The sequence below is a fragment of the Ascaphus truei genome, unplaced genomic scaffold, assembly GCF_040206685.1.
Source record: "Ascaphus truei isolate aAscTru1 unplaced genomic scaffold, aAscTru1.hap1 HAP1_SCAFFOLD_2157, whole genome shotgun sequence".
NCBI lineage: Eukaryota > Metazoa > Chordata > Amphibia > Anura > Ascaphidae > Ascaphus > Ascaphus truei.
Window position 1 is genome coordinate 29,387 of NW_027455071.1, and position 15,127 is coordinate 44,513.

Genomic DNA, 15,127 nt, shown 5'->3' on the forward strand with positions numbered 1-15,127 from the left:
GGACCTAGTACTGGGTACGTACAGCAACCGGCTGCACAACACGGTGCCTGCCTGTCAGACCTCACAGCACTAACAGCCGTGACTCTGACAAGGCAGCACTCACACTAAGGGCACAGTCCCTAACTGGGGCTGTCCCTTATAATTACCCCCTAAACTGGTGGGGAGTTGGGGCCTACCTGGGGTGTGGGTACCTATCTGGATGCAGGAGCTGCACTCACTCCCCGCACCCTTGCTTCCCTCACAGCTCCCGGACTCCAACTGACTGCGTAGCTGCAGCCCAAACAATGTATCTCTTCTCCTCTGCCAAGAAATCCTAAGCCCTATTGGCTCCACTAAGGCACCTGGTATGCGTGGCCCTAAGACTCATGGGAGTTGTAGTCCCGTGGAGGCTGCAATTACATTGGGGCTGCGTGAGTGCCTTCCCTGCGCCTGTGCGCATCCCAAATGGCCGCCGGGGGCTTACTGCGAATGCGTGAACTGGCGCAACATGGCGGCGCCCTTACCGCCCGGCTCCGGGAGCGCAGGGAGCCCAGTGACGCGCGCGCTGCCTTGGCAACCGGCCGCACATGTCCCCGGCAACCCCCGAGCCGGGGCCTGACCGCCCTCACCCCTGCGATCGCCGCGCTGGGCCGCCATTTGACTCGGCTGCACCCGCGATCGTCAGCAAGGTGAGGGGGGTGCTGACAGGCTGGGGAGACCTGGCTACATTAGCAATACACTTACCTTCGGCAGCAGGATTATTGTTTGTTCTATGACTATACAAGAGTAAATAATACATACTGTATATATATATCCATGGAGTGGGAGTCTGTGGAGGGGGACCCCTGACTGTTTCCATTATAGGAGGCTTCTGCAACTCGTTTTTTGGTCATATCAACCACACAGACTTTGGTGATGTATCAGAATTTAACATCAGTGTGATACATGCTCTTATATTGGATCCTTTGATAATACCCTAGGGCCGGCAATATTGCTCATATGCAACCTAGAGTTATATTATCGGCATACTTCTATCTATAGTACACAGCTCTGCAGTAATGTATTACTTCACAGACTAGTGCCTTTCATCTACTGGTGATCCTTTTGACCAATTAATGTGCCTTTGTCCTCATGGTATATTTGTATTGTCAGCTGTGAGTCCCCCTCCTCTTTTATGTTTCTGCCCCTGTTTTTATCTTTATACTAATAAATTTGTTACATTAATCATAGTTTGGTATGCCCGGATGCTTCATTATAAGGATACTTTTTTGTTGCGCTATACATAATCTATCCTTGAGCACCACTGCCTTTTGATATTCTACCATACACTTAGGACAGTTTCTGGGCAGCCGCTATTAATTGTGTTGATGCGGTATACTTTGTGTCTTCTGATTATATATATATATATATATATATATATATATATATATATATATATATATATATATATATATAATCACACAAAAGACTAAGACAATCCCCGAAAGCAGCACTCTAAATATACCACAAAATAACTGGTAACATAATACCAAAAGACCAGGTAACTAAAGTCAGAATAGAAAATGAATAGATTTTAATAGCGAGCAAAAAGAAAACTAACATTTAAAAACATATACACACTAAGGGCAGCAAAAAATACAAAAAGACTGTGACTGACTAAAATTTACAAAGATCAATAATGCTGAAAAATAAGTCAAAAGCAAAAAATGTGTCTGAAAAATGAGCCTGATAACTATATAAAGCGACACAAAGAAAGCTGAATATTTCAAAATACCCCTGGTAAAGACCTTAGCTAAAAAGGTGTATAACTAAGCTAAGGGCATAAAGGAAGGTATGACATAAATTAACCTATATACAAAAATAATGTACATAAGAAAAATAATAACATAAACCAAGGGGGAGGCACAGGGGAGACAAAATGAAAAAAAGACTCAAACTTTGAACAGCAATACAAAATATCAAAATCAAAAAAAGATGCATACAATGCCTGTGGTGGCTGCACAAAAGCAAGTAAGACACATGGCTGTAGAATCACAAAAAGCCAGTGCTGTTTGCACAAATAAAACAACCTAGAGTAAGGGTTCCATAGGAGATAATGACTCCAAATAGCAGAGAAAATGATACTCAGCTGCCATATAGTGATGATGGAGTCAGTCCCACGGAGTTAAACTCCAGGATGTGTGGAAATAAGTCATACAGTCCACAGGATAAGCACCAAGAGTCACGCCAACAAAATAATGAATAGCTGCCTAGAGTGGACACTCTACGCGTTTCACCTGTGGGGGGCTTCTTCCCGGAGTGGTCATTTGGAATATATATATATATATACTAGCTGATATACCCGGCGTTGCCCGTGATGTAATGTTCTGCCTCCCCCATCCTCCCTCTCAACTCCCTTCCCCCCCTCTTCACAGCTGTTCAGGCTTCTCTCCTGACTCCCTCCACCCTCCCTCTCTTGACTCCCTCTCTCCCCCCTCTCTCTCTTGACGCCCTCTCTCACTCCCCTCTCTCTCGACTCCCTCTCCCTCCCTCTCTCCTGACTCCCTCTCTCCCTCCTCTCTCCTGACTCCCTCTCTCCCCCCCTCTCTCCTGACTAACTCCCCCCCTCTCTCCTAACTGAATACCACCCCCCGCCTGTCCGCTGTGCGCCGCCATCTTACCGGGGGCATCTGCAGGAGGAAGGGGGTCCTTCCGGAGGCTGCCTGCCCACTGCCTGTCCCCCCGATGGGGAGGGAGGGAAGTGAGCGTTGGCGGCTGGGGCAGGAGGGCCGCGCCGCGCTTCCCCTCCGTCCGGGAGACGGTGGGGGGGAGGGAGAGGGAGAGAGAGTTGGGTGACGTCATAGAGCCGGGTGACATCATAGAGCCACCAATCTGATTGGCCAGAGGCTGAGGACCAATCAGATTCACCGCAGCTAGTACCAACCTTTCGATTTTATATATTAAGATATACTTAATACACTATGTAATACATGTACACAGAATGAGTGTGTATCTTCTTGTCCAACATCTAAAAATTGGAATATAATGCACAATATCAGTTACTTTTATGTGATCAATAGCAGCCCCGCCAACATTTTGCACATGAAAATAAGTACAGTACCACTACAGTTTCTCTAATCGTGCTGGATGGATCTATGTCCAGCAATTCCATTGGAAGTCCTTAAACCCACGCAGCTTACACCACACAGAAACGTTATTGTTTCATACTGTACAGGAGGTACAACTGGTCTTATAGGACACAAACACATGTAGAGTGCCTGCTAAATAGCTACATTTGGAGGGTATGTAATAGTAATGTTTTCTTCTTCTTACCTGTGTTACTGTACATCTGTTAATACTTAAAAATAATCTTCAATGTCTAATGTTAATGGAAGACGTTACACAGCATATTCCCATTACCTACCCAACCGTACATATTGCGCAGGTTGTTACATATTTGTTCTGCATCTGCTGACCCTACTGCAGAAAACTAAGTGTCTCCACCTATTGTCTCCCTCACAGAGAACGAGAAGAGAATCAGCCTTCCTAAAATTCCAACTCAGTAAGTGGAGTATTATTCCCCTTGGACATGTGCAGTTGTGATTATTGACATATTTTAGATGATGTTTTCTTCATGGCATAGTATAGATTCATGTAAAAGCCAAAAAAAAGAGAAAAAAAATCGACATAATGGCACTCTTTTCCAGCAGTGGAAGCGCTGTGTGCTGTGGGAGTATGGGATAAGGCAGGTTTGGGGACCTGAGGCATGTGAATGTGCTCATAAGGGTTTTATTTGATCATTTAGGCATAGGAGAATTCACTTGATGTTGTTATAATAGAATGGTTTAACGATGCAATCCCAGTTGCTGTTTTTATTTATTACCAAACTGGCCCAATGGGAACTGGCCTCTAGATGGCAGTGCTGCAGCACAAGATAAAGCTGTCTTCAGGGTTTTATTCTTATGTTACTGACACAATTGACTGTACATTATTGAATTTTTTGGGCCTCCCTGCAATTTTTTTTAAAGCCCCCTCTCCTAATCTCCCCCCTTCTATCAGTCATGCTCCCCCTGTCTCTCACACACTCAATCACCCACCCCCTCTCTCTCACAAAATCACCCCCTCTCTCTCCCACACAGACGCACACGCACTTTCAATCACACACCCCCTCTCCTCTCTTTCTCTCTATCTCACACACAATCACCCCCCTCTCACACACACACTCAATCCCCCCTCTCTCACACACTCACCTTTCTCTCTCCCCTCTCTATCTCTCTATCTCACACACAATCACCCCCCACTCACACACACACACTCAATCCCCCCTCTCTCACACACTCACCTTTCTCTCTCCCACAATCACCCCCCTCTCTCTCTCCCACACAAACACACACACTCTCAATCAACCCCCCTCTCTCTCCCACACACACACACTCTCAATCACACACACTCTCAATCACACACACTCTCAATCACACACACTCTCAATCACACACACTCTCAATCACACACACTCTCAATCACACACACTCTCAATCACACACACGCTCTCCACTAACGCTCTCCACTCACACACAATCACCTCCCACTCTCACACACTCAATAACCCCCTCACTCCCACTATCACCCCCTCTCTCTCACACACACACATACACAAAGACCTCGAATATAGTAGGCGCGCATGCGAGTGATGGAGCGCAGGGCGTCGCACGCGGCTGCTTCAGAGGCGATTCATGGCCAGTGAGATGTGGAGGAGGAGACACGACAGGGAGGCGTGTCGGAGGCGTGCCTGTGATGTCATGAGCGGGTCTTCCTCATTGGCTGAACCACGCACGTGACTTGCCCGTCACGCGACAACATTTAAAAAAATGCCTCGCGAAAAATCGTCCGCTCCATCGCACGTGCGGTCGCGCGCTCTATGGCCGTCCTCATTGAGGTACAGCCTTTTGTTTGCAGCGCCCACGATGTCGCACGAACTATGGACGTGGCCTCACTCACACACACACACACACACATTCAATCCCCCCCTCTCTCACACACTCAATCCCCCCCTCTCTCACACACACTCAATCCCCCCCTCTCACACACACACACACACATTCAATCCCCCCCTCTCTCACACACACTCAATCCCCCCTCTCACACACACACTCAATCCCCCCCCACACACACACACACTCAATCCCCCCCCACACACACCACCCACCTCCCACAACCCCACCCCCACCTCCCACACACACTCAATCCCCCCTCCTCACACACACCCAAACCCCCCCCACACACACCCCCACACTCACACACTCACTCCCCCCCACACACACAATCCCCCCACTCCCCCCCTCACACACCCCACTCAATCCCCCCTCTCTCACACACACTCAATCCCCCCCTCTCTCACACACACTCAATCCCCCCCTCTCTCACACACACTCAATCCCCCCTCTCTCACACACACTCAATCCCCCCTCTCTCACACACACTCAATCCCCCCCTCTCTCACACACACTCAATCCCCCCCTCTCTCACACACACTCAATCACACCCTCTCTCAAACACACACTCAATCCCCCCCTCTCTCTCACACACACACACACAGATTCAATCCCCCCCTCTCTCACACACACTCAATCCCCCCCTCACACACACACTCAATCCCCCCCTCTCTCACACACACACACACATTCAATCCCCCCCTCTCTCACACACACTCAATCCCCCCTCTCACACACACACTCAATCCCCCCTCTCTCACACACACTCAATCCCCCCTCTCTCACACACACTCAATCCCCCCTCTCTCACACACACACTCAATCCCCCCCTCACACACACACACACACACACACACACACACACACACACACACACACACACATACACACACTCAACCAATCCCCCCTCTCTCACACACACTCAATCCCCCCTCTCTCACACACACTCAATCCCCCCCTCTCTCACACACACTCAATCCCCCCCTCTCTCTCACACACACACACACACACACACACACACACACACACACACACACAATCCCCCCCTCTCTCACACACACTCAATCCCCCCTCTCACACACACACTCAATCCCCCCCTCTCTCACACACACTCAATCCCCCCTCTCTCACACACACTCAATCCCCCCTCTCTCACACACACTCAATCCCCCCTCTCTCACACACACTCAATCCCCCCCTCTCTCACACACACACACACACACACACACACACACACACACACACACACACACACACATTCAATCCCCCCCTCTCTCACACACACTCAATCCCCCCTCTCACACACACACTCAATCCCCCCCTCTCTCACACACACTCAATCCCCCCTCTCTCACACACACTCAATCCCCCCTCTCTCACACACACTCAATCCCCCCCTCTCTCACACACACTCAATCACACCCTATCTCAAACACACACTCAATCCCCCCCTCTCTCTCTCACACACACACACACACACACACACACACACACACACACACACACACACACACACACACACACACATTCAATCCCCCCCTCTCTCACACACACACTCAATCCCCCCCTCTCACACACACACTCAATCCCCCCCTCTCTCTCTCACACACACACACACACACACACATTCAATCCCCCCCTCTCTCACACACACTCAATCCCCCCTCTCTCACACACACTCAACCCCCCCCTCTCTCACACACACTCAATCCCCCCCTCTCTCACACACACACACACACACACACACACACACACACACTCAACCAATCCCCCCTCTCTCACACACACTCAATCCCCCCTCTCTCACACACACTCAATCCCCCCCTCTCTCACACACACTCAATCCCCCCCTCTCTCACACACACACACACACACACACACACACACACACACACACACACACACACACACACACACACACACACACACACACATTCAATCCCCCCTCTCACACACACACTCAATCCCCCCCTCTCTCACACACACTCAATCCCCCCCTCTCTCACACACACTCAATCCCCCCTCTCTCACACACACTCAATCCCCCCCTCTCTCACACACACTCAATCCCCCCCTCTCTCACACACACACACACACACACACACTCAACCAATCACCCTCTCTCTCACACACACTCAATCCCCCCCTCTCTCACACACTCAATCCCCCCCTCTCTCACACACACTCAATCCCCCCCTCTCTCACACATACATTCAATCCCCCCCTCTCTCACACACACTCAATCCCCCCTCTCTTCACACACACACACTCAACCAATCACCCCCTCTCTCACACACACCCAATCACCCCCCTCTCTTACACACACATTCAATCAATCCCCCCCTTTCTCACACACTCAATATCCCCCTCTCTCACACACACTTAATCAATCACTCCCCTCTCTCACACACACACACACACACACACACACACACACACACACACACACACACACACACACACACACACAGACACCCTGTAGCCCAATGATTGCACCTGTGTGGTGGAGGAGGCTTCTGGTAAAGTGTCTGTAAAGCTTGGTCCACGCGGGCGGATCATCGCCGATCAGGACGCAGCGGGGAAGAGTGAGGCCAGGCTCCACAGCAAGCACAAGTCCTGCCCCCCTGCAACCAGAGACCTGAAGTCGGGCCCCTGTAGCTGCCAGGCCTCCGTGCATTGCTGGGTAGTTCCCACTTGCTAATGTTCCCCCGGCCAGGCAGGATGAAAAGAAGGGGGTCTTCGAGGGCAGCCTGCTTCCCGAGATACTTAACGGCGAAGAAAGTGTTTGTACTTCCTGGTGTTAAATCCTCTGCATCACGCCGGCCAAATGTCCCACGTGACGTTGGACATCGAAACTACCAATATTGTTTCCCCTGGAGAGGACTCCAATGTCCTACCTTCACCTGTAGGCATCTCAGGAATCAGGCCGTCCCCGGAGTTGAAAGTAGACGTTTCAGATCTTTAGTTACTATCCTTGTAAAAACAAAGGTGGGGTTGGAGGGGACAGTTAAAAATCAGAGGGGGGGGGGGGGGGCTTAAAAAAATAACTAGACAGAGGGAGACTACGGCTTTAAGAAGTTTCTGTCTTGCACTTACATTAGACCAGGGGTGGGCAACACCAGTCCTAAAGGGCCACCAACAGGTCAGGTTTACGGATGTCCCCGCTTCAGCACAGTGAGCCACTGATTAAGTCACCTGTGCTGAAGCAGCCACTGATTGAGCCACCTGGGCTGAAGCAGGTATACCCTGAAAACCTGACCTGTTGTTGGTTCTTGAGGACTGGAGCTGCCCACCCCTGCATTAGACTCACAATGCCTGACATCAATTCAATGCTCTCCACAAAAGAACATTAACGTGCGACTATTTTGTTCTACAGGGATGTACCAGAGAGAAGATCAAGGTTACTCGAGGGGAGCAGCGTGGGTGAGTTCTTGTTGTATACTTCTGTTTGCATTATAGAGTAAAAAGCAGAGAGAGAGAAAATTGTGCAATATGAGTAAATATACTGTTCAACAACTTTATCTAAAAAAAAACAAGTTATTTTAGCCATATATATATATATTTTTTTTTTTATATATATATATATATATATATATATATTTTTTTTTTAAATCGGTTTATAGTCAAACAAAGAAGCCCCAATGCACATCCAATGTGCCAAGTTATTTGGGTAATTTATATATTTTAACTTCTTATAAATATGGGTCATTCAGTACAATATGTTGGGCAGAGCATGTTACGCCTGCTGCTGCTCTGCAGCTCACACACAGCACACACAGCACACACAGCACACACAGCACACACAGCACACACAGCACATACAGGCCCAGGTGCATTAATCTCCGATAAAATGGAGTTAATATCGCAACCAGTTAAAAGAAACGCATCTTACTACCGCAATTTGAAGATGGAATATATATATATATACACATCATCGTTGCGTTAATAATTATACGGGTTCGATATTAAACCCAAAGATGCGATGCAGGATTTAATGTGGCCGTTAATAATTACTGTGTCGCAATCACTTTAATAATATTTCTACCTATTATTACAGAAACCTATCATCGAAATAGTAACCCCTTTGATGCCTGTGGTTACTAAACTATACCACATGCACCAAAGTGGTTAATACAATAGAAAAAATTACACTTCTTAACACATATATATATATGTATATATATATTTTTTTGACTATCTTCTGGAGTGCTGCCTCTGATATCTGCTCACACGGTATCGTATAGCCCAGGGGGGCGCAAACTTTTTTCCCTGCGCCCCCCTGCCGGCGTCCCCTCACTCCTGCGCCCCCCCTAAGCCCCACGTACCTGCGCTCCGGCGTCATGACGTCACGTTGCCATAGCAACGTGACGTCACATGACCTCGCGGCGTCATTTTGACGCCGCGTTGCCATGGCGATGCAGGAAGGAAGCCGCCGGAGCTTAGGTAAGTAAAGGTTTACAGAGGCCCTGCAGCTCCCCCGGCACTTAATTTAAGTGCCTTCGGGAAGCGCGCGGGGCCTCTGTAAACCCCGCGCCCCCCGCCGGCAGTCTCGCGCCCCCCCTGGGGGTCGCGCCCCCCAGTTTGCGCACCGCTGGTATAGCCTATATATATATATATATAGGCTATACGATACCGTGTGAGCAGATATCAGAGGCAGCACTCCAGAAGATAGTCAAAAAAATTGGTATTTAATGTGACATATAAACCAACGTTTCGGTCCTCCACACGGGACCTTGCTCATCACCTTGAGAAAGGTCCCGTGTGGAGGACCGAAACGTTGGTTTATATGTCACATTAAATACCAATTTTTTTTGACTATCTTCTGGAGTGCTGCCTCTGATATCTGCTCACACGGTATCGTATAGCCTATTTGATTTATATAGGATTAGCACCCACCTATATCTACCTGACGGAGTGCCTTGTTCTCATTTATTCACTATATATATACACTACCGACACACTTTATTGAAGTGTGGTCGGTACCGCAAGCCGGGAAATCTCCCGGCTTGCTAGTGGCCGCCCCTCGGCGTGCCGCGCGTCATAGACGCGCGGTCACGCGTCATCGGGAGCGTGCGCCCCCTGCACGCGTGTCCAGGGGCTCCCCGAGGGAGCCCTGGTGTCCCGCGATCGCGGGACAGCGGCAGGGGGTTCCGGGGGAACCGGCGGACCCGGCAGCGGTAGGGAGAGCGCCCCGATCGGAGGGCGCTCTTCCGCTGCTTCGGCGCGCGCCCGTCACACTCGGGCGCGCGCCAGGCTACTGCTGCGGCACAGAACGGGCAAATGCTCGAATAAACTGTGCCGCAGCAGTATAGTCAGATAAGGCAGTTGGCACTCCAATAGGTGCTGGTTAGCCACAGGTGCACATCCCATATAGAGAATGTAGTTATACGTTACCGTTCCAAGGATTGGTAAACAAGAGACAGCACTCAATGTTGAAGATCAAAGTGTATTCCCCTGAGGAAGGTCCCATTCTGTAGGACCGAAACGTTGGGTTTCTGGATGTATTTTTGCTTTCACTAATACACTTTGATCTTCAACATTGAGTGCTGTCTCTTGTTTACTAATCCTTGGAACGGTAACGTATAACTATATATATATATATATATGTGTGTGTGTAAAGAATTGTAATTTTAGTATATATATATACTAAATGTATTCTGACATTTCCTTAATTAAGGAGTTGGCACCAACTAGAACTATATTTCTGCAAAGTATCCCTGTTTTGGGGGGTTTAGCGCTTGGGGTATGCATTTTCTTAGTTTTTTTTCTTCTTTAAATAATTGATCACGTTGAATGTGCATTGAGGCTTCTTTGCCTACTGGTTTATACTTGAGGTCTCTTTCCCAGCAATACTGCAGTTGGCGCTATGCATATAAATAAATAATACTGTGGGTTTGGGTTTTTGACCTCGCTATGATTCTTCATGTGCAATTGTTATTTTTAGTACCAATAGTACTTTTGTTTTTTTTCTTTGAATTAATCAAATTGAATAAATATTTTGAAAATAATAAAGATGTGATACGTATAATTTATCTTCTTTTAGATTCTGATATATATGCAGAAATACCTGAAGATGGGCAAAGATCTGCAAGTATGTGCTGTACAGATGAGCTTTATACACTATATAACTTATTGTTTTGTATCCTTCTGCCTTACCTGTTCTTCTAAAAGTGCAATCCCACGTAGCCAACAACCACAAAAAAAAAAAAATATGAAAACAGTTTAAAAAAAAAATCTAACTGGCTTCTTTAAACTGTATACAACAGAAGACAGGGGTGCCCAATGCTACATCAAATTGACAAAACATATATGGTAATGCATATAAAGTTTAAATACTTGAATAATAATAGTAATTACTTGTTTTTTTAGTTAAACCCTTTGGCCAAAGCGTCGTAAGCCTGCATACCAATCTTTTTAACTTGGGAGGTTCTGGCAACTTGCTGAATGGACAGGACTCACTGCAGTTCCTTCCCCTCATACAGAGGTAACAGGAAGGGTTCACAGTTTAGTGTTAGGACCTGCATTTTTGGTTTACCTTGACGTTTGGTATGCAGGCTTACGACGCTTTGGCCAAAGGGTTTATCTAAAAAAAACAAGTAATTACTATTATTATTCAAGTATTTAAACTTTATACTCATTACCATACAGTATATGTTTTGTAAATTTGATGTAGCATTGGGCACCCCTGTCTGTTGTATACATTTGCCACGCTCAGTAGCACTCATTTTGGCATAAATATATATTCATGATGTGGTGGATATAGGAGTTTGAGCTATCTGGGAATGTGTGTTCTTTAAAGTGTAATAAGACAGCTTCCTTTGTCGCTCTGGAAATAAATTCGAAATTGCATTTCTTCAGTGGTCCGAAAGGAATAATGGTTTGTCCATCCCTCCCTTTAGCTCATCCTGTCTTTCTCAGAGAGCCGAGACTCGTAAGGGGAGGGAGAAACGAGGGCTATAACTTGTTTAACAAATAGACACATCACCCAAAACGGAGCAGCTGGAGGAAATCAAACCCCTCCCAAGTCTGAGCTCACCATGCTTGCATAATAACTTTATAAAAAGAATCTTAAAGCAGCAAAACATGTGAAATCTTATGTTTTTTAAACAAATCAGTACTGTAGTATTAGATCATAGTAACTGTCTTTTTTTTTAAATTCAACTCTTAATGCCATTTTCAATTAGTTTTAATATTCTGAGCATCCCCTGATTCCTATAGCAGGCTTTAGCCCACCTCCCCAGCAGTGCATGATATTTGCAACATTTTCCTGTTTGTGAAAATGTGTTGCCAATGTTCACTTAGTAATATAAGGATACATTGTAGCTGCTGAGTTACAGTACACTGATTGAAGTATTGATTGAAACTGAAAGGCTGCCATTATGTTGGGCACACAACCAGGATTTTTACATATTTATAACAGGAGCACCAAACAATTACCAGCTCTTAGGGAAGAACGTACAATTATACATTGGGACAAGTTTAACATATACAAATAAGGGGGGGAGGGGATGGGGGGGAAAAAGGCGTTAAAATACTCTTAGCTATCAGATTTTGAGACTCACCTAGATGTCAGCGGCATATTACACTTTGGTGCTAGGAGGGATTGACCCTTTTTTGAAAAAGCATTTCTCTCGTTCACTTGCTCCTTCTCCATTCTACTTTAGTCACCCTCCAGCTTTGCTTCGTAGCTGCCGATAAATGCTCACGCTGTTAGTGTAATTTACGCCAGCAGCATCACTTGTAAAGTAAATTAAGAGACTCGTTTTCACAATCAATGCTGTTAGCACAGATTAGGGCATGTCTTGGAACTGGTCATGTGACCTACGCCAAGGGCGGAAGGAATTGAAGACAGTGAGTGGATTGGGAGAAAGGTCAACAAAATAGAGAGGTAATGGTCGGACCACTATGTATGGATACAGGAAACTATTTGCGAAAAGGCCAATTAGGGTTAATGAGGGTAAGAAAGCTTTAAAGCTGCAGTTCAGTCTTTTTTTTTTTAATTATTTTTTTTTACTTCAATAGTTCCATGTGGGCAATCTCTAATTACCTAAAGAACTGTATCGCTGCAGGTCAATTCGTTCTCCATGTATTGATCGCGAAATTTGGTGACATAATTAGAGCTGGCATATGTTTATATTCTGCTTCTGTCTCTCAGTGGAAGCTCATGAATATTCATGAGCATTCCTGCACTGACGTGCTAGAGGGAGGGCAGGGCTGACAAAGGGGTGTGCCAGGGCTTGTGACAGGACATAAAGGGACAGTGCCTTAGCAAATGGCTGTTAAAATAGAATACAAGAAAATTGGTCTTTCAAAGTTGTTTTTTTAAAACCAGAAAATGCTAAAAGTATTTTTTCTTACTACAGAACTGATTTATTAAAAAAACACACGTGCAGGATATTGACTGAACTGCAGCTTTAAAGAACGAAATGTATACAAAGTAGATGGGAGAAATGACAAATACAATCGAGGCATGGACAAGGAAGAGGGTGAATGTAGGGGGGGTTTGGATGGTGCAGACTTCCGAGAAATGATCAGAGAATATGGCTTATCCCGAGCTCCTCGAATAAGTCTCTCTGATGTGTGATGTCACAAAGTGGGAGGTGCTTAACACTACCGGCCATGCTAGCTTTGATTTTGGGCTCATTTTTATAAAGATTAAAATTCAGTGAGCAGAAAAAGATCTGGAGAGGTAAAAAAATACACTACTGTATATTGTAAAATATGACAAACTACTTCTTTAAAGAAAATAACCTAGGTACAAGGTGACCCAGCACCTTTAATGTCACAATGGGACATGCGAGCCCTCCTTTTTGGTCTTCCCCAGTTGATAATTTTGATACATGTATTTCAGCAATAAAGGCGGTTACTGTCCTAGCCCCTCCACTTTTCTGCTTTTTATTACAGGTATTCGGTACACAATCAGCCGAGATGATGTCATACTTGGAAGGATCCTTGGAGAAGGATTTTTTGGGGAGGTCTACGACGGAGTGTACAAAAGCCATGTGTGTAAAAAGTCCAACAGCCTAAAACCACACAATATTTACTGTCTACTAGGGTAGAAAGGACATGTCTACTCACCCACCCAGTTGTAACTTGTTGGCTAAATAATGTGTCCTTTAGCCTGAGAGAGTACATGGAGCTGAATATTGTACGTTCTTCATTCATGGCAAGGAAATATATGCTGTGGTGAAGAGCTTACACTTTATATTGGTGTCTGGGTCACATGGAGGTAACGTGAGATGTCTCAGGTCACTGAGTGGGCACTGCTACTCAAACTAAGCATTGAAGCCCCGTGGCGTCATTTGATGCTGGAGCCAACTTAAGGGGGGGAAGGGTTGAATGCAGGCGCGCAAGGGGAAAAGTTTGTGCACCCCTGTACTAGAGTATACAACATAATGAATTAACTTGTTTGGTATTTAGTGTTCCAATAATGATCATAACATTACTTTGGGTTAATACCAAGCTCCAGCTTGTATAATGCAATTTGGGTGAGATCCCGTCAGGTTTTAATAAATGGATCATTCTGCATTTCTGATTTGATACTTAAATGGAGCTGCATTTTCTCGGAAATCTGTATCCGTAAATCAGAATGTGACATTTATGGGGAGTGTTTTGGAGGAATTTGGTATGAAGTCCGAAGATTTCTATCCTTGCAAGATACTGTAGAACATTCTGGCTGCTGTTACACAATACAATATACATAAAGGAGTTGGGGAAGACATTTGGGAAAATAAAGTACTCCAAATATTGTTTCTTGTAGAAAGGAGAGCGAATTAACGTAGCTGTGAAAACCTGCAAGAAGGATTGTGCTCCAGATGTCAAAGAAAAGTTCATGAGTGAAGCTGGTAAGTAAGTGCCTGCCTAACATTTCACTGCTACTAGTACTGTCTGAAAGCACATACAGAGAACGGGAAAGCACATACTGTACAGAGAACGGGAAAGCACATACAGAGAACGGGAAAGCACATACAGAGAACGGGAAAGCACATACAGAGAACGGGAGAGCACATACAGAGAACGGGAAAGCACATACAGAGAACGGCAAAGCACATACAGAGAACGGGAAAGCACATACAGAGAACGGGAAAGCACATACAGAGAACGGGAAAGCACATACAGAGAACGGGAAAGCACATACAGAGAACGGGAAAGCACATACAGAGAACGGGAAAGCACAT

General features: G+C 46.1%; 1 protein-coding gene across 1 annotated transcript in view; it reads left to right on the forward strand.

Moving 5' to 3' along the window:
- Positions 1–14,820, forward strand: part of LOC142477499 (protein-tyrosine kinase 2-beta-like) — a gene marked incomplete at its 5' end in the record, with an annotated part of 40,991 nt that extends 26,171 nt beyond the window's left edge. Inside the window, 5 exons of the mRNA XM_075582304.1 lie at positions 3,481–3,520; positions 8,326–8,372; positions 10,993–11,040; positions 13,854–13,951; positions 14,710–14,820. Of these exons, the coding sequence (XP_075438419.1) occupies positions 3,481–3,520; positions 8,326–8,372; positions 10,993–11,040; positions 13,854–13,951; positions 14,710–14,802 (326 nt within the window). The remainder of the gene's footprint in view (positions 1–3,480; positions 3,521–8,325; positions 8,373–10,992; positions 11,041–13,853; positions 13,952–14,709) is intronic.
- Positions 14,821–15,127: the final 307 nt, after the last annotated feature.